Source organism: Talpa occidentalis, unplaced genomic scaffold (assembly GCF_014898055.3).
Source record: "Talpa occidentalis isolate TD23 unplaced genomic scaffold, MPIMG_talOcc4v2.1 talOcc4.3, whole genome shotgun sequence".
Classification (NCBI taxonomy): domain Eukaryota; kingdom Metazoa; phylum Chordata; class Mammalia; order Eulipotyphla; family Talpidae; genus Talpa; species Talpa occidentalis.
In genome coordinates, this window is record NW_023603184.1 from 27,929,072 (window position 1) to 27,948,127 (window position 19,056).

Sequence of the window (19,056 nt, forward strand, 5' to 3'; positions counted from 1 at the left end):
AAGTATAGAACATTCTTGTTAATCTATCTGGCATAGTTCCTAGCAGCATGCCTTGTCAGAAGAAGACTCAATAAATACCAGTTGGATCGAATATCAGAGAACATTTTCAGATATAAAACTCATACATGGGTCATCATTTTTAATCTTCTTCATCCAGTTATGCAGGAAATCAGTCACCACACTGACTTTATGCTCTCTAAAGCATCTATTAAAATGTCAAGCTCCTTAGGGATAGTTAGTGGAGATTAATTTATTATAATAAATGATCCTTGCTCATTTCCATTCTCTTCATCACACTTTCTTATCTATTTTTCTGATCAACTTTCTAAGTTTTATTTATTATATTTTATCTTTCAAAAAGTCTTGTATAATTACAGTGTTCACACAGTCAATAAATTTTGAAGTTTTTGTAGTTCAATCAAATAAGACATTAAGTCTGGCTAAGAATTTAGGACTCTTCATAAAAAACAGTGCCATGCACCACAGGAATCTAATAAATGTTGATTATTAACAAAATGATGATGATGATTGGGATTAAAAACCTAAACCCTACCTACAGATAAGTAAATGAGATGATAATTGAAGTTTCTTAAATTTTAATTAAAAAATAACCTAATTATCTGTGCATGCAGAAAATTGTATCAACACCTACAAGTAAATTTTAATTTTTTCTACAGTGTCAGCTAATGTATTCCTTTGTTCACTTGTACAGGTCTGTGAAAGTTTTAAGTGATACTGTGCAAAAACCTGCCTGCTCTATAAACAGGGAAGAAGAGGAAGGACAGGAAAGGGATAAAAACTTTATTTATCTTTACAAAGAAAAGCTTTACTTTTTGGATATGTAGAAATATTGATACTATTCCAATAAAGGACATCTATAGGATTAAATATCAAAATCTCTAATGATGAGGAAATCTCGTGAAAACCATCAAATAATTAAAAAACCAATTTGAATACTTCAAATATGAAGGACTGTTATAGCAAAGTCTTTTTGTGAAATTTTAAGAGAAAGGGCCAGAGATTTTGAATAACCCAATGTAGCTGAAATTAAAAGTGGTAAATCACTGCCTCCTTCCACTGATGGTAAATTATACTTACCACCTTTCAAAAAAGTGAAAATATATTCTGTAGAAATATATTGTTTATAGTAAAGCACATTATATAGCCTCTATAGAATCAAACAAGACTTTACCTATTATGAAAGATTGCTTGGGTTTCAACCTTAGCTCCACCATTTACTAGCCTTGTGACCTTGGCGAATTACTTAACTTCTCTATTCTTGTTTCTTTGTCTGTAAAATGGAGATAATAATTTTACCCAGCTGCGAATGTAATTGTGGGTAGTAGTGAAATATTATGTATAAAATATTTAACACAGGGCCTAGAGCATTCAAAAAACTCAGTAAAAACTTGGAGAGATGTAATAAACAACTTATGAACCAAAGGAGTCAATAAAAGACCTGAAAGTGTTCAAATATTGTCTACAATGTGTCAATTATCATGCTAGTCAGTGCTCATATCATTTATTTGATTAGTTGTTTTTAAAGTATATAATATACTTCAAACTTAGGTAAAGGAACGCATCATGATTTAATGTGAAAGTGAAAAAAATTTTTTTTCAGCTATTATTTATACTCAACAAGTTCCATCCCAAGGACTCAGAGATTACCACTATAAACTTTCTTTTTGGTGGACTAAATAGGATCGTATGCTGCTAGAAATGTCTATGCCAAATATAGTATATGCATACATAGTTCTATCTTTCAGAACACATATGCTACACCTACTATACTGCACCTTGATTTTTTTTCATTTATTATAACTTGGGTTTTTTATTTCTATATCGTTGTTTAAAAATAATCTTCTTTGGGCTTTATAAGAAGTTGTAGTATAAAGTTATGTAAAATAAATAATATGAAACACAAACTACGTAATATGGACATATTATATAACCAAGGTACATTTGTCAAAAATAGCAAAACGATATTACTACATTAATATTAAGTAAATTCTGAATTTCATTCAAATTTCACTGGTTTCTCTACTAATGTACTTTTTCTGTTATATTTTCTATTCTAGTTCTGGTCCTGCTCTAAGCCAGACCACTATGCTGTCCGTAGTCCATATCAGTTCTGTTTTCCCAAATCACTATATTTTAGCAAGTGCATAGTATTATGTAGTTTGGGCATACCATAATTTTCATGGTCCTGTTCACAAATTTTTGTATCGTTCCTTGTTCCTGGTTATTGCAAACAATACTATAATGAACATTATTACATGTGTATGTTTATTCATTTTGTGACAAGATAATTTCAGAAATAGAATTGCTGGTTCAAAAAATGTGTATGTTTTGTGAGTAATTTTGACATGTATATTGTCATATTGCCTTGAAAGAAATTTACTCTGATATTTCACAAAATTTAAATATGTTCCTATTTCTCCATCGATCTAGCTAATTAGAGAGTAAAAATGCTATATTGTTGTATTATTTGCAAATTTTTATTAATGAGTAGAGAATCATTTCAGATATTTATTGACAATTCGCTTTTTACTTTTTAATGAAGTGCCAATTTATCTTCTGTAAGCATTCTTCTATCAGTTCTTCTTTTCCTTATTGGTTTTTATGATCTCTTTTATACTAAGGAAATTAGCTATTTGTCAAATTTGTACAAATATTCTTCCAGTTGATATGTTGTCTTTTGACTATATTTTTATTACTCTTTCACTATACACAAGCTAAAACATTTTAATCATCATATTTGTCTTTATACTTTTGGGTTTTGTTTTTGTTTCATAATATTATTATTATAAAACAGTTCCTTTTGTATATATTATTTCTAATCCTTATAATTATAAATATAGTTGTTACAACAAACCCTTGATATTCTCAAGGAATATTGAGAGCTCTTCAAATACCAAATTTATAAATACTATTCTGTTGCAAAGATCTTATAAAACACATCAAAAGATTAACACCATTACACCATCTTTATTTTATTGGATTCCTCCTTATTTTTGGATCTTGAAATTTGAATGTTTACAGAATCTTAAGAAGGTTAAGATGAATCATGGTCAATTTGTCTTTGGTTGCCTAAAGCTGATACTTGTGTCTCTGTCTCCAATATTTTTGCCAACCCATTTCCGTCAGTGTGAGCCTTTTTTTATGCTGTTGGAACACACTGATCTATACAACCTTTTCATTTATAAACTTCTTCAGCTCAGAAAGAGGCAAACACTTGTGTGGCAATGAATTTTTTTTTTTTTTTTTTTTTTTAGTTTATGTCAATGGAAAAATGCTACTTCAAATTCTTTTTTTTTTTTTTTTTTTTTTTTTTTTTAATTTTCTAGAGGCATGTCTTATTTATCTATTTGTTTGTTTGTTTTGGTTTATACATGCACTGGGTACAGTCAGAAGCCGGGAGGGCGAGAGAATCCACCAGAGCCAGAGCGGGGAGCAGAGCAGGCAGAAGGACCGAAGTACACTGCTGAGGGGAGCAGCGGGCGGCAGGAGAGGTCTGCGCGCCATGTGGGACCCTCCTTCAGTGGCCGGGGAGCAGCCGGGGATCGAACCGGCGCCGCAGAGGCCGCGGGCAGCTTCGCAACCCAGCGCTCAACCGCTGCGCCACCTGGGAGGCCCTACTTCAAATTCTTGAACCAACTTTTCTTTGAGGTCAAACTGGGTTGAGAGCTCCATGAATGTCTTTATTGCTTCATAAAAATGTTTGTTCTTGTTCCTAGGTTTCTCCTGGATAATATTTTTTGAACATCATGTTTTCTGTTCTTATCTTTATATCAAAAGTTAGTCCTCTCAATGTTTACTAGGTTTTCCACTCAATTGATGACTTTCCTCCAGTGGTGGAAGCACTGAAATAGTTTCTCAAATTGTTTTTCTTGTTTCCCTATTGATAGTGTCCTTCCCATCACACATCCAAGCTACTGATTAATTCTATATTTCACTCTTTAGCTTATCCAAAAAATCATCTCATGACTATATTCATCACTTTATTGACTTCTTTAATCTCATTGCTAGTAGTTGAATTCTTTTTAGAACCATTTTCCACAAAGAAAAAAATTTTTTTTTTTTTTTAGAGGCATGTTTTATTTATTTATTTGTTTGCTTGTTTATACATGCACTGGGTACAGTCAGAAGCGCGGGAGGGTGAGAGAATTCACCAGAGCGGGGAGCAGAGCAGGCAGAAGGACCGAAGTACACTGCTGAGGGGAGCAGCGGGCGGCAGGAGAGGTCTGCACGCCATGTGGGGCCCTCCTCCAGTGGCTGGGGAGCAGCCGGGGATCGAACCAGCGCCGCAGAGGCCGCGGGCAGCTTCGCAACCCAGCGCTCAACCACTGTGCTACCGGGGAGGCCCAGGAAGAGCTATTATTTTGAACACAGATAACAGATGAGTTTATTTTATTAATAAATTGAGGTACAATAAGGTCACATGTCTGTATTATGTCCAAAATTGATAACTCTGAAGATGTGTCTATTTTAATTGAACAAACTTTTTTTCTTTTCTTTTTCTTTATATGTTTTTTACATCATCATTCATTTTTAAACAATGTTTGCTTCCCTCCACCCCCTCAGGTATAGTCCCCATAGAATTTCCTTCACCAATGCACCTGAACACCATCACCTCAGTCCCCTGTGCTTCTCTCTCTCCCTCTGATCCCTCTCCCTCCTCCTCCCCCGCAGGATGTCTCTGTTTTATACTTGTCTGTTTTGAACAAACAAACTTAACCAAGTTTTTATTTACCAAAAATTATCCCAGATCATGTTAACTTGAAAAGAATTACAGTTAGTTTTTATAAATTTCCGAAAGTTTTAGGAATTTATTTTTTTTTAAGTGCTTAAATCTTAAATCAACCCAACTTAAGTTTGGTAATACTGTAGGGCAGTAAAGTTATCATATACATATATAACATGCACAGAGAGATAAACACAACATACAAACAGTAATATAGAGTTTATTGGCTTTTATTTACTATTATAGCCCAGAGTCAGGTATAGTACAAAAAACTTGTTAGTATATATAGTATATATATATATATATATATTTCAACTTCCTTTTATATTCTTTTTTTTTTAAAAGATTTTATTTATTTATGCATACAAGAACTGGGGTACAGGCCAGAGGTGTGAAGGATGAGCGGATTCACCAGAGACAGAGAGGGGAACAGAACAGGTAGACTGACTGAAATACACTGCTGAGGGGAGCAGAAGGCAAGTCAGGAGAGGTCTGCTGCACCATGTGGGTCTCCTCCCTGGCTGGGGATTGCACTCAAGCTGCAGTGGCTGCTGATAGCTTCATAGGTTGAATCTTAACCCCTTGCCACCTGGGAGGGCCCTTCCTTTTATATTCTTACTGGACTTTCCAAGTTGGTATCCTCTGAGTTTCTACTGAACAATTCAGCTTTTTACCTCTTTATTATTTGAAGATTCTTTTCCTTGTCATGGTTTTTGCTCACAGTTTCTTTTTTCCAGTTGGTTAAGTATCTGAATTTCATCTGGTTTCCTTTCATGTGCCACATTTATACCAGCATAATTCATTAAAAAATAACTGACCACCATTCATTGAACCTCCTTCCTCTGCCCCCACCCCCTACCCTCTTTGCTTTTGTTTACCTCAGTTCAGCTGTTGATATCTACTGATTTATTTTCACTTTGCTTTGTCCATTCACCTCTTTATTTTCTTATATTGCACACGCAGATTAAATTACGTAATATTTGTGTTTTTTCCCTGACTTATTTTGCTTCCCATAATCACTCAAGTAAAGCATTTCAAAGAGTTTTCAACCCATTTGTAAAGAATATAAAAATGCAACATTTTCTGGCTGACAGTAACAAGATACAAAGTTCCTGAATACAAAGTTTTCAACAAAAACTTTCCATGGTTGGTGGATGGAAGTGATAAAAACGGATATTTGCATGACCATGAGCAGCCAAAGACCTAGTACTTTTTCCATTAGGTTCTACATATTGTTGTAAATTATCTTTTCAGTTTATGATAGCCATTAAGGCAAAGTACAGAAATAACCAGAACGCTGAATCAGACATTTTAATAACTGTTTCACAAAGTATTAAAGATTTTTAAAAGCAATGAAGCCTATCAAATCGTATTCTTTTTACTAAATATTTTTGAGAGCAACGAGCGTTTTTAACACTATTAATATAACAAAGCTCATAGTTATTTTAAAGGTCTGTCCTTATCCTATCCTTTTTACATTTAAAAAATGTTTTATAATGCCATACACAGTAGGACGTGCATAAAACTTATATCCGTGTACAGACATCATGGTGGGGGTAACAGAGTGCAATCAATAAAAATTTGGAGAGCTCGGGTACAGGTAGTAACACTGTGGGTGGTAGAATCTTAGCAGGATTTTATTATCTCAGCATGGGGTAAAATCACTGTACCACCGCAAGTCTTTACGAAGGACTCCCCACCGAGTCTACATGAAGGGAGGTTTGAGGAAGGAGTAGGATTTGGGAAAAATAAGGTAAAATTTGTTTAGTATAAAACAGAGCACAATGCTTACTGCCAGAGGAAATTAAAGTACCCAAAAGATATTTAAAAGAGGATTCTAGGCTCTAACTTCAGCGCTACTCTCTGTAGCTCTCTAGTGCAGAACTTGAACCTGAAGAAAGAAGTTCCCTTAAACTTAGCAGAGGGCCTCTTGAATGGAGAGAGAGAGAGGGAGAGAGAGAGAGAGAGAGAGTGTCTGTCTGTCTGTCTGCCATCATTTCTCTGAGACAAGGACTGTTAGGCCTTGAGTTCCTCCACTCGGGCTGACAGAGGAGAGTGAGACGCGGGGAAAAGGAAAACGCAGTTTTTCTGCGCCAGGTCGTGTCTGAGGGGGGAGGCCAGGGGCCGCCCGTGGAGCTTCTCTACCAGGAAGCGTCTCGGGGTGTCTGCGGCGGGGTTGAAGGTCAGCGCGCGCCCAGCGCGGAGGGCAGTGTGGGGTGTAGGGTCACAGAAGGGGCTTCAGGCTCCGGCTTTCCCCGGCGGCCGGGGAGTCCGGAGAGCCTGAGCAGGCAAGAGGACGCTGAGGCCTGGTCCTCTCCCCGCCGGCCGAGGAAGTGACACAGCGGGACATCTAGATCCCCTATAACCAAAAGCGTCTGCACGGCCACTCTGACAATCTCGTGCCTCCTCAGGCCGAGTACGAGCTGAGGTAACCGGCCGCAACAACAGCTGCCTCGGCACCTCGGGCGCCAGGCGCCAGGCTCCGAGCCCGACGGCCCGAAATCTCGCGAGAGCGGACGCCGCCATTTTTCCATTGATTGCAGCGGGCTGGGGGAGGGGCCGACGACTCAGGCGACGGCGGCGGCGGAGCCGTGGGTCGGTGTCTGCGCGCTGGAGTCTGAGGCCCAGGCCGAGGCCTCCGCGGCTGCCGGAGCTCAGGCTGTGGACGGGATGCCTGCCCCCGCCATTCTCCTCTGAGATAAAGAGCCGCCGCCACTCTCCTCCCTCTCCCGAAAGGGCGGAGAGGAGCGGCCGGAGTCTGAGCGATGGTGCCCGGCGAGGAGAACCAACTGGTCGCGAAAGAGGTGAGGGGCCGGCGGAGGCGGGTAGGCCCGAGGCCTGCGGCGGCGGGAGGCCGCGTAGGCCGGGCCGAGGGGCCGGCTGCAGCCCCGGCTCGTGTGCGGCGGGGCTGTGGTGGGGAAGGCGGCGCGGTGAGGCCGGCGGGGGGGTGGGGGTGGGGGTGGGGGGTGGTTTATGTTGCGTGCAGGGAGCAGTTGGGAGCCCCAGCTGGAACTAGGGGTTCAGGGGAGCAAAGCTCGCCCCCTTCGCGTTCGTGGGGCTGGACAAATAAAGGAGCGAACTGGAGAGATCAGGTCCTGCACTGGGGAGAAGCTGGGCTTCTAAGTACTTATTTAATTTGTCGAGCCAAGGTAGAGAAATATTTGCAAAGAAAATTTTCGGAAGCAGTTGTTGATGGGCACGACAGGGTGACGGTGCCGCTTCTGGCGTTGACAGTCGCAGGGTGTATAGTTTTCGGGGCTTGTGAAATCGACACCCAACTTGAGAGATCTGTGGGAGGGCAGAGTTAACTGTTACTTTTTTTTTTTTTTTTGGCGAACTCCTGTGACTTGGTAGTTGCGTTGGCCTGCCTCAGTGGGGCCTACCGAGGATGGTTGAAAAGTAGTAAATGTGACTTTCATGTGAAGGTAGAGATGGGTAAACACAGCCATATGGAGAGCTGAGCTACTTTTTGTAGTCGGTGATGTGTGCTAATTTGGATGACTTCTTAAATTCTTAAAAGCAAGTGATAGGAGAAACCTTGACTTCTTGGCTTCTCTTAAATAGCAGTAGAAGATTAGTGGTAGAATCGAGCACTGGCCAGTGAATTTCAATATATTAATAGTATCTCTGTTGGCTTTATAAATATCTTCAGCGTATTCAAACGTGTATTTTTAACTGGCTGAGAATCAGGCTTATGTGTTGTATTTTGGGATGTTGATATTTGTAAGTGATGTAAATTTAAAATTTCTATTTCTTTCTTTCTGCTTTGTAGCAATTTCTTGCTACTCCAGCAAGCTCTGACACTGCAGAAGTAATTTTGAAGTTACCCATCTATGACATGTTTTTCCAACTTTATCAGATGATAGTTGTTTTGCAAAGACAGTTAAAAAAAACTCAGTTATCATGTGTGGGTATTCACCGTGCATCACCAACTCTGCAAAGCAGATAAACATGAATTAATCAGAATTCTTGCCTTCGGAGCTTTCAGAGCTGCTAAGAAAGGAACCGCTAGCACTGTATTCTTTGAACTCCAATTAGGGACTAGGCACTTTTTACTACATCAGTAATTCTTGTGCAAGGATAGGAGTGATGGGTGTTCTCAGAAAGATACAAACATGCATTTTCTTTTAGAGTACTATTGCTGGTTTTCATTATAAGAAGCAGAGAATTAGTCCTTTCATAATTGTTTGACCATTGGAAAATATAGGTGGAACGTTGCTATAAGAAAACCCAACATTAGATTTCCTTAATAATTTTATATATAGAAAACATGATATAGCTATACAACTTCCCAGAAACTTACTGTTGTGTAAAAACTGATAATGCAATATTGCTTTTATCTTTTGGCTATTAAAAAGTAAATGCTGCTGCTTTAAGGTTTACTTACTTCCTTACCTGAAGCTTCAGGCTCATCCCAGCCTTTTTTTCCTGTTCTTTTTCCGTGCGGTATGCCTTTATTTCCTATTCCCTATTCTCAGCTTCAGTATTTTCTTTTTTCTTGACTCCTTTAGTGATTCCTGGAAGCATGCACTCCAAGTCTTAAAACTCATCTTGCCATTTTTAACTAGCTAACCAGTTCTTTTTTATGACAGTATTTCTCTTCTTGAATTCTTCTTCTCTTCCTTGAATTTTCTGTTACATATGATACTTAAAATGACCCTTCCTTGGTTTTAATAATACTGTATTTTTCTGCTCTTTCCCCCTACCTGTTTATCCTTTCTGCCCACTCATTTAGTCAATGTCTTTCTCTTGTTTGTGTCTTTAATTATCACTTTTTTCCTGGTTTTTGTTATTCACTGTTTTGTCTTTTTAAGTGGGGGTTGAATTATATAGTACCAAAGTTGAGGAAGAGTTGAGTGACCATCTAGTAACTTAAACCCTTTCACTTTATAGATGAGGAAACTAGGGCCAGAGGATTGGAAATTAGTTGTTTTCAGGGTAATGAGTAAATAGCAGATAGTCAATGAGTAAATGATAGAGCTAAGACCAGAACTCATTCACTCTACTACTAGCCCTTCATTATACTCTATATTACAAGTCCCTTTATGTAACCATGTGCTCTGGCAGAATATTTTATAACTCTAGGGCCTTCCCGGTGGCGCAGCGGTTGAGCGCTGGGTTGCGAAGCTGCCCGCAGCCTCTGCGGCACCGGTTCGATCCCCGGCTGCTCCCCGGCCACCGGAGGAGGGTCCCACATGGCAGGGTCCCACATGGCGCGCAGACCTCTCCTGCCGCCCGCTGCTCCCCTCAGCAGTGTACTTCGGTCCTTCTGCCTGCTCTGCTCCCCGCTCTGGCTCGGTGAATTCTCTCACCCTCAGTGAGAGAATTGTACCCAGTGCTTGTATAAATAAATAAATAAATCTTAAAAAAAAAAAAAAAAGAATATTTTATAACTCTAGGTACATTTACTATGTGTAAATAAGTTGAGAATTAAAAAATGATTTGCTTTCGTTTCAGTGGCTAATTATCAACAGAGTAGAGGGTTTGTTGTTATTTTTTTTTGAAGGCCCTTTGTATGGGTAGAACCTCTGACTCCTTTTAGATTTACACTTTGGGTAGGTCTGTACACTTATTATGTGTGTGTGCAGTTGTTGAATGATTTCTGTTCCCTGAAACTCAAGGATGAGTGTAACCTAGGCGGCTGCTGAAGAAGGCAGCTTAGTGAAGTACAATGGTTGACAAACTACAACCCATGGGCCAAGTCCAGCCTGTGGCCTGTTTTTGTATGGCCCATGAGTTAAAAGTGATTTTTGCATTTTCAAATTGTTGAAAAAAAATCAAAATTTTGAGTAATATTTTGTGACACATGAAATTTCACTTTTTATAAATAAAGTTATGTTGGAACTCAGCTATTCTCATTTATTTAGTATTGTCTATAACTACAGCAGAATTGAGTAGTTGCTACTGATACTGCATGCAGGATAAATTTGAAACTACTTAGCTTAATAGTCAAGGCCTAGTACAGTTGATTCTGGCTACAACTTACCCTTTCAGCTTATCTCTTCTCCTATGAAGCAAGTTTTAATGCAGCCAAACAGGTTTCTCTCTAACTTGCTTTCGCTTCTATATGTGCTAGATCCCCTTTCCTACTTCTTTCTACCTGTGCAGAACCTCAGTAACATTTTCCTCTAAGTATCTCATATCCTGTTTATTCTAAAAAGACTTTGATCATCTTAGGGATTTCTCTTTTTTAGAAGACATTTTTATGTGAATATCACTCATTTAGCATGAAGTAAAATAGTGCTTTGTGATAGTCTATTATGTCCTCAAACAGTAATGTATATTTTGCATATTATTTGTTATGAATTACAGCAGAGATTTTTGTGTTTCTTTCTGTACACACACGTGTATATATACTTATATATACACACACACTTATATATATATAAAATCAGTCTAGGACTATGTCCTTGGAGCAGATAGTCAGTCATACTCTGATGCGGTTACAGGTTTATAGGAAACTTAGAATTCTGATGATCCCATTTGGTTGTTTCCCACGGTATCATTGGCAAGTTATTTTCCAACCTTTGCTTGAAAATCTTTATGACTTAATCTTTTTTTTTTTTTTTAAGAGGCATGCTTTATTTATTTGTTTGCTGGTTTGTTTGTTTGTTTTGTTTATACATGCACTGAGTACAGTCAGAAGCGCGGGAGGGTGAGAGAATTCACCAGAGCCAGAGCGGGGAGCAGAGCAGGCAGAAGGACCAAAGTACACCGCTGAGGGGAGCAGTGGGCGGCAGGAGAGGTCTGCGCGCCATGTGGGACCCTCCTCCGGTGGCCGGGGAGCAGCCGGGGATCGAACCGGTGCCTCAGAGGCCGTGGGCAGCTTCGCAACCCAGCGCTCAACCCCTGCGCCACCGGGGAGGCCCGAGATTTTTATTTTTTATTCTTATTTTTTTTAAAGATTTATTTATTTATTTATTTATTTATTTATTTATTTATTTATTTATTTATACATACATACATACATACATACATACATACATACATACATACATACAAGCACTGGGTACAGTCAGAAGCAAAGGAGGGTGAGAGAATTCACCAGAGCCAGAGCAGGGAACAGAACAGGCAGGCCGACGAAATACACTGTTGAGAGGAGCAGTGGGCGGCAGGAGAGATTTGTCGCACCATGTGGGACCCTCCCCGGTGGCCGGGCATTGAACCCGTGCTGCAGAGGCTGCGGGCAGCTTTGCAGCCCAGCACTCAACTGCTGCGCCACCAGGGGAGGCCCAAGATTTATTTATTTTTATTCAAGAACTGGGGTACAGACAGGCCAGAGGCATGGGAGGGTGAGAGGATTCACAAGAGACAGAGTGGGGAGCAGAACAGGCAGAAGGACCGAAATACACTGCCGAGGGGAGCAGTGGGCGAGGCAGGAGAGGTCTGCCATGCCATGTGGGATTCTCCCTGGCCGGCTGGGAATCGAACCCACACTGCAGAGGCTGCAGACAGCTTCACAGCGCTGCGCTCAACCTGCTGCGCCACTGGGGAGGCCCTGGAAAATAGAAATTTTAAATAATTTGCCTTACGATAGTTTTTTCCCATTGTTGAAGCTGGAATAAATTGGAGGACCAACCCACCCTCCCCGTTCCCCCACTATCTACAGTTTGAGCAATCTTAGTTCTTTGTTTCACACTTATTCTCTTTTAGATATAATCTAGTGTTCTTCGTATTCTTCCTAAATTGTTGTACCCAGAGAAGAGCAAAGAAAGGAGGCCTGTTCATTACAGTTAACAACAAAGCTTTTCACTTCATTTATTCACATTTTGTCTTTCAGTTGTTACATATATAGATATTGGATTTGAGATATCTTACTTTAAATATTTTCCAATTTTTCTTTATTGCTTTGCTTTTATTGTTTCCTTATAAGGACTTGTGAGGTTAATATTTATTGAGTACTCACTGTGCATATTATAGTATTCTATATAAGAAAATTTAGAATAGAAAAAACTCATTTCTTAAGTATTTTATAGAATAGCTGAGGATAAGGTACATGTTTACTAATTAATGCTTTTAAAATAACACTTTCACTGCTATACTTAAAGCAGTGTCTAAAGCGTAAATAAATGCAGAGAAGATAGAAAAATGAAAGGAAAATATTATGGAAGTAGTGTTTACTGCCTACAATGGAAACCATTGAGATCAGTGTTTTTTTCCTGCCTTTCCTTTGTAGGCAGTAAACACTACTTCATCTGAAATTTATGATAGTGGTAATAACCAATATCTCTTGAACATTTATTATGTGTCAGATAGTATTATATGTGCTGTGTGTATTAACTCATTTGAGCTTCACAACAGCCTCACAGGGCCAGTGATCTTCCAAAACATTGAAACAACTTGTTTATCCTCACTATTATCTGGTTTCTTATAAAGTCCATCAATATCCATTATGGAGCTTGTCAAATCAATATTCTTTTAATTATTTCTCCTAATTACTTGAAATGTGCTGCAGTGGTTATTCTTTTTTCAGTGGTTCTTTAAAAATTAATTAGCCTTTTTTCCTAAATTTGGGTTGTTGACTCTCCATTATGAGGAAGAAGCAAGTATATTAAGTAACATAAATTGGAGTGTTTCATAAAAGTCATAGATTCCAAATGTCTTCAGCAATTCTCTTTAAAAAACTGAATGCAGAGTTGCATATGATTCCAATTTTGTCAAGGAAAAAAAAATGAACAATTTAGGGTTATAGTTACTGAAAAGTTAAAAGGAATATTCTGATTTTAAACAGTTGCTGTTTCTAGATATGTGGATTATTGAGCTATATTTAGATTGTCATCTTTACGTTTTTCAACAATGTACATTACTTAAAAAAATCTAGATAAGGGGCCTCCCTGTGGAGCAGGCGGTTGAGCTTAGTGCTGTGAAGCTGTCGGCAGACTCTGCGGTGCCAGTTGGATCCCACCGTGGAGCAACCCACATGGCATGGCAGACCTCTCCTTCCTTGCCCACTGCTCCCCTCAGCAGTGTGTTTCAGTCAGTCTGTCTGTTCTGTTCCCTACTCTGTCTCTGGTGAATCCTCTCACCCCCCACACATCTGGCCTGTACCTTGGTTCTTGTATAAAGTGAAAAAAAAATTAAAAAAAAAATCTAGATGAACTGACTAGTTTTGAGGTAGTTATTTATATAGTGTTATGGTGTCATTTTTGATGCATATGGTTTTTATCTTTCCTCTACATTCCCGCACAATGATGTGATCTATTTGCATGGCTTCAGCATTTGATTGTAATTTACATATTTATATCTTTAGCCTTACCTATCTTCTAATTCAGACTTTTACCCTGAATATTGGATATCTCTATTTGGTTGTATTTAAGACCCACAAATTATATATAGGTGATAGCGAGGTCATTTCTTTTCTTTCCTCTACTGTTCCTCACATCCTCCACCCAACATAATTCTTCGTGTTCTCTTCCAGTTAATGGTACCACCGTATATTCATTTGTTTAAAGTGCAACATTTTTTGTTTTTTTATTTTTTAAATCTTTTTTTTTTTTTTTAAGGTTTTTTATTTGTATAAGAACCGGGGTAAAGGCCAGATGCGCAGGAGGGTGAGAGGATTCACTAAAAACAGAGTGGGGAACAGAACAGGCAGATTGATGAAATACACTGCTGAGGGGAACAGCAGGTGAGGCAGGAGAGATCTGCTGTGCCATGTGGGTTGCTCCACGGCGGGATTGAACTAGCACCAGAGAGGCAGCCAACAGTTTCACAGTGCTGCGCTCAACCACCTGCGCCACCAGGGAGACCCGAAACATTTTTTAAACTCCTTTTTCCTTTTTATCATAATTGGCTATTTCATCACTTGGAAAATATTTCTTGAACCCTTACCTTCTGTCCCTGGCTCTATTTTCTCCTTCAAATGTAGCCCTTCTAAATGGTTTCTGCTTCTAGACTCCTCTTTTCCTAGCTATCCTCCCCACAACGCTAGAGTTGCTTCTGAAACAGATGCTTTAAAGTTTATCATTATTATTATTAGTATCTGATTGCAAATTGAATAATAGGTACTTCTTATAAAACTCTGTGCGAGGTACTATGCTAAACAGTTTACATTAAGGCAGTGATTATTTTTCTATGTCTTTTTTTTTTTTTTTAAAGATTTATTTTATTTATACAAGAACCAGGGTATAGGCCAGATGCGCGGGAGGGTGAGAGCATTCATGAGAGACAGAGTAGGGGCAGAACAGGCAGATCTGCTGAAATACACTGCTGAGGGGAGCAGTGGGCAAGACAGGAGAGGTCTGCCATGCCATGTGGGTTGCTCCGTGGCTGGCTGGGATCGAATTGGCACTGCAGAGGCTGTGGACAGCTTCACAGTGCTGCGCTCAACTGCCTGCGCCACCAGGGAGGCCCTCGATGTCTGTTTTGTAGATAAAGTAAGGCTTAAAGAGCTTAAGTGATTTGCTCACAATTGTATAGCTGTTTGATTTTAAATCAGTGTGGCCTTAACCTGTAGGAAAGTCATTCTTAATATCACCACAATTGATGTTTTAAATTTTTAACAAAGCTGTATATACATTTATTTAAAAGAATTAAATAGCTCTGCAGGACTACCTACCAAAGCTGGAGTGTCTCTGCAGATTTTCCCTCCTCTTTGTTTCAGGCTTTCTTCATATTTATCTCCATATCTCAAAATAGAAAGCTTATAGTATTCTTTATTTTTCAATTTAAAGAATTATCTGCTGACTTCTGTCAATGGAAGATACAGTTCACTACTGTCTCAAATCACATACGTGGTTCTCTGTACCATCTAATCCTCTAAATATTGTCGTTTTGCAAGTTGTTGGATACATGTCAATATTCAAAGTTTATATCAGTGTCACTGTAAATTATTCATAGTTGAACTGTCATGGTGTATTGTGATTTTCTTTCATGTTCAACATTTCCCCTCAAATTAAAAAATGTTTTTGCTTAGTTTTCTTTGTACTTCACCATCATCACCAAATGATTCTCAACTGGGGATAACCCAGAGGACCTTTGGGAATGTTGGGTGGGTGGAGGGAGGACAAGGCAGTATGCTACTGGATATCTAGTGGATAGAAGCCAGCTGTGCTGCCAAACATCATCCTACACTGCACAGGATAACCTCCCACAACAAAGAATTATGTGGCCCCAAGTGTCAATAGTGCCACTGTTGAGAAACCCTAAACCAGTCCAAACTCTCAAGTGTATAAATCTCCTCTTACTGTGTTCAAGCCTACCAACTTTTTGTTTGAATTTTCTTGAGTTACAGCTGTTGTTTTAGATTTGTCTTAACTCATTTTAGTGATTCCCCTCAGGTTTTTCTTATTTGGAGCTCGTGGTTCTGTATTTGGTATGTCTTTTTGCTTCCTTTCTCATTTTGGACGACTAACTTTTAATTGCTTTCTGGACTGGATATAATTTTTTGATAGATGCCTGAAAGTGACACATGACTGTAATTGCTGAATATTTTGAGACTATGCAGATATCCTGTTTCTGTTTAAACTTCGGTCCACTAATGTTTTTTGAGCATTTTTGTGCTTTCTGACACTACCTAATGCTTTGGCATACTTCCCCCTTCCCCATTGAAAAAACTGTATCAAAAATAGGGGGTTACCAAAAACTAGCATTTCAGTTTTTTTTTTTTTTAAGATTTATTTATTTATACAAGAACCGGGGTACTGGCCAGATGTGCAGGAGGGTGAATGGATTCACCAGAGACAGAGCGGGGAACAGAACAGGCAGACTGACTGAAATACACTGCTGAGGGGAGCAGTGGGTGAGACAGGAGAGGTCTGCCATGCCATGTGGGCTACTCCTTGGCCCGCGGGGATCGAACCGGCACTGCATAGGCTGCGGACAGCTTCAAAGCTCTGTGCTCAACTGCCTGCGCCACTAGGGAGGCTTGAGCATTTCAGTATTTAAATACCTTTTATAAATTAAAGTTCAGGATGATATCTACTTTCAAAACTGATTAAGTGGTGTTAAGGAACTTCAGTTCAGAAAACGTGCTTAGGTGTCATGATATGAAGAAGTATGTTGTTTTATGATTTATTAGATTTTAAAGTGTTCTTTCTAGGTATTGCTGGCTTAAATCCTAATTTTTTACATCCTCCATTATAAAAAAGTCTTTGGCACAGATGACTGTGTTTGGCAAATGATTGACAAAAAATCTTTTACATCAAGATTTTTAAAAGCCAGACATTTTTCCTGAGTCTGGTTTTCTGTTGGTATAATGGAAAAAGGGATGGATATAAGTGAGGTGTTTGTAAGCAGAAATCTCCTTTCTGCCCGGTAGCATACTTCTATTTACTTTGTTTTAGGTTTGGGTGCAGTAGTAGTTGGCCTTTTTTTTTTTTTTTTCTTAATGAAACTAAACTGAACCGTGCATATGAAAGTAACCATGAATGTTTTCATTTACACAAAATTGTTGCTACAACTCTGTTGAGAGATACTGGTTTAATGAAAATTGCTAAGATATATGTATTGAATTTTGATGTTTTTTTAAAACTATGCTCTTAAAGTTCTGTCCATCCACTCTTTCATTCTACAAGAGAAATGCAGCTTAGTTCTAGATTCTGGTTAATCTATTGGAAGAGGCAAATGTGAGGAAACAGTTATATATAGTAGGGAGATAAAATGGGACCATATAACAGGGAGCCACCAGTTTTATTTATTTTTTTTATTTTTATTTTTAAAATTTTATTTATTTATACATACATACATACATACATACATACATACATACATACATACATACAAGCACTGGGTACAGTCAGAAGCACGGGAGGGTGAGAGAATTCACCAGAGCCAGAGCGGGGAGCAGAGCAGTAAGAAGGACCGAAGTACACTGCTGAGGGGAGCAGCGGGCGGCAGGAGAGTCTGTGCGCCATGTGGGACCCTCCTCCAGTGGCCGGGGAGCAGCCGGGGATCGAACCGGTGCTGCAGAGGCTGTGGGCAGCTTCGCAACCCAGCGCTCAACCCGCTGTGCCACCGGGGAGGCCCTCCACCAGTTTTATTGAGGGGATCCTGTGAGAATGTAACATTTGAAGTAGACTACAAAGGATTGTTACAGAGCAACCCCATATAAAACGGGTTGCCTGACTATGGGTCCTCACCCACATGCTTAAAGGGAACTTATTAATGCTAAACTGCGGGTACACACAAAAGTTTGATAAAAGGCTTATTTACAAGGGAAGCGGGAATGGGGAAATGAATAACTCAGGGAGAAAAAGAGGGTGATAAGCTTGTAAATGTGTCCTACCCCTTCTGCTGACCCGGAATCCCTATGACCCACTAAGCTGGTGAAAAACCATGCGCTGTCAGGTCAAGAGAGCGACCCCAGCCACGTGGCTGGTTACATATTCAAACAGAGAATCTGCCTGCTTAACTCCTCCCTCAGGTCCTTGCAACCCTCCCTTTGGGGATCATGGGATTTGTAGTTCCCAGTGTCTTGATGGAGTGGGGGTGGAGTCCACAAAGCCTGTACAGAGTTTACTCAGGACATCCTTTCCCCCTAACAGGATGACTTGATTGCCAGGTAAAGAAGGAGGTTAAGAATGAGTAGAATTTAAAACACAAAAGTTTGTAATGGATTTTAGTAAGTGGCAAAAGTTTAGTGTAGCTGCGTGGGGTTCCTGGGTGCCTGGGCCAGTTAAGTGAGAGAGAAGATAGTTTTGTCAGGTTGTATCTCAAAACTGAAGGCTTTGTATGCCTATAAGGAGTTTAGATTTTTATTGTGTACACATTAGGGGGCAGGACTTTTTTTTTCCCCCACAGAAAAAGATTTTTAAAAATAATTGTTATAAAGTTTACTTGCTGAACTTATTCACTAGACATTTTAACTTGCATGAATTTTTATGTCCCTACATTAATATTAAAAATTTACACACATAAAAATGAGGGAAGGGGGAACTTAGTAAGACCCTATTCTCTCACCTATTATTTTGTTTGTTTTTTGGTGATCATATATTAGGTACTTTGTTTTTGTTTTTTTAAGAATGAATTGTTTCCCATCATATTACATCTTAGGCACATTCTTCACCTATGACTTGTGCTGGCAGGATATCCTTAGGCATAATTATTACATTTTGATATATAGATAACACTCCAGTAGGTGTCTTCAAATAGGAACATTAGCTAGACCTCATTTGCCACTGGGAAAGTGTTAGTAGCTGCGCTCTGGGAGTGTAGCTCTGTTCTGAAAAATTGAGCAACTTCTCACACTTGGTGCTGTAAAGGAAGTTTGCTAGTGAGAAGTTCATTCTACTTCTGATTTTCACTGACAGCCACAGTGCAGAGCTTGTAATGATGTGATTTCCTTACCTTTTCTGTATAAAGAAAATTCTTGT

At 39.3% G+C, this 19,056-nt stretch overlaps 1 protein-coding gene across 2 annotated transcripts in view; it reads left to right on the forward strand.

Moving 5' to 3' along the window:
• The first annotated feature begins 7,300 nt into the window (after positions 1-7,300).
• USP47 (ubiquitin specific peptidase 47) overlaps positions 7,301-19,056 on the forward strand; it is a 96,361-nt gene continuing 84,605 nt past the window's right edge. The window contains exon 1 of one of the 2 annotated variants that reach the window (XM_037522669.1): positions 7,301-7,548. In XM_037522669.1, the coding sequence (XP_037378566.1) occupies positions 7,510-7,548 (39 nt within the window). In that variant the 5' untranslated portion in view covers positions 7,301-7,509. The remainder of the gene's footprint in view (positions 7,549-19,056) is intronic. The other variant, XM_054699373.1, reaches the window with a different exon arrangement.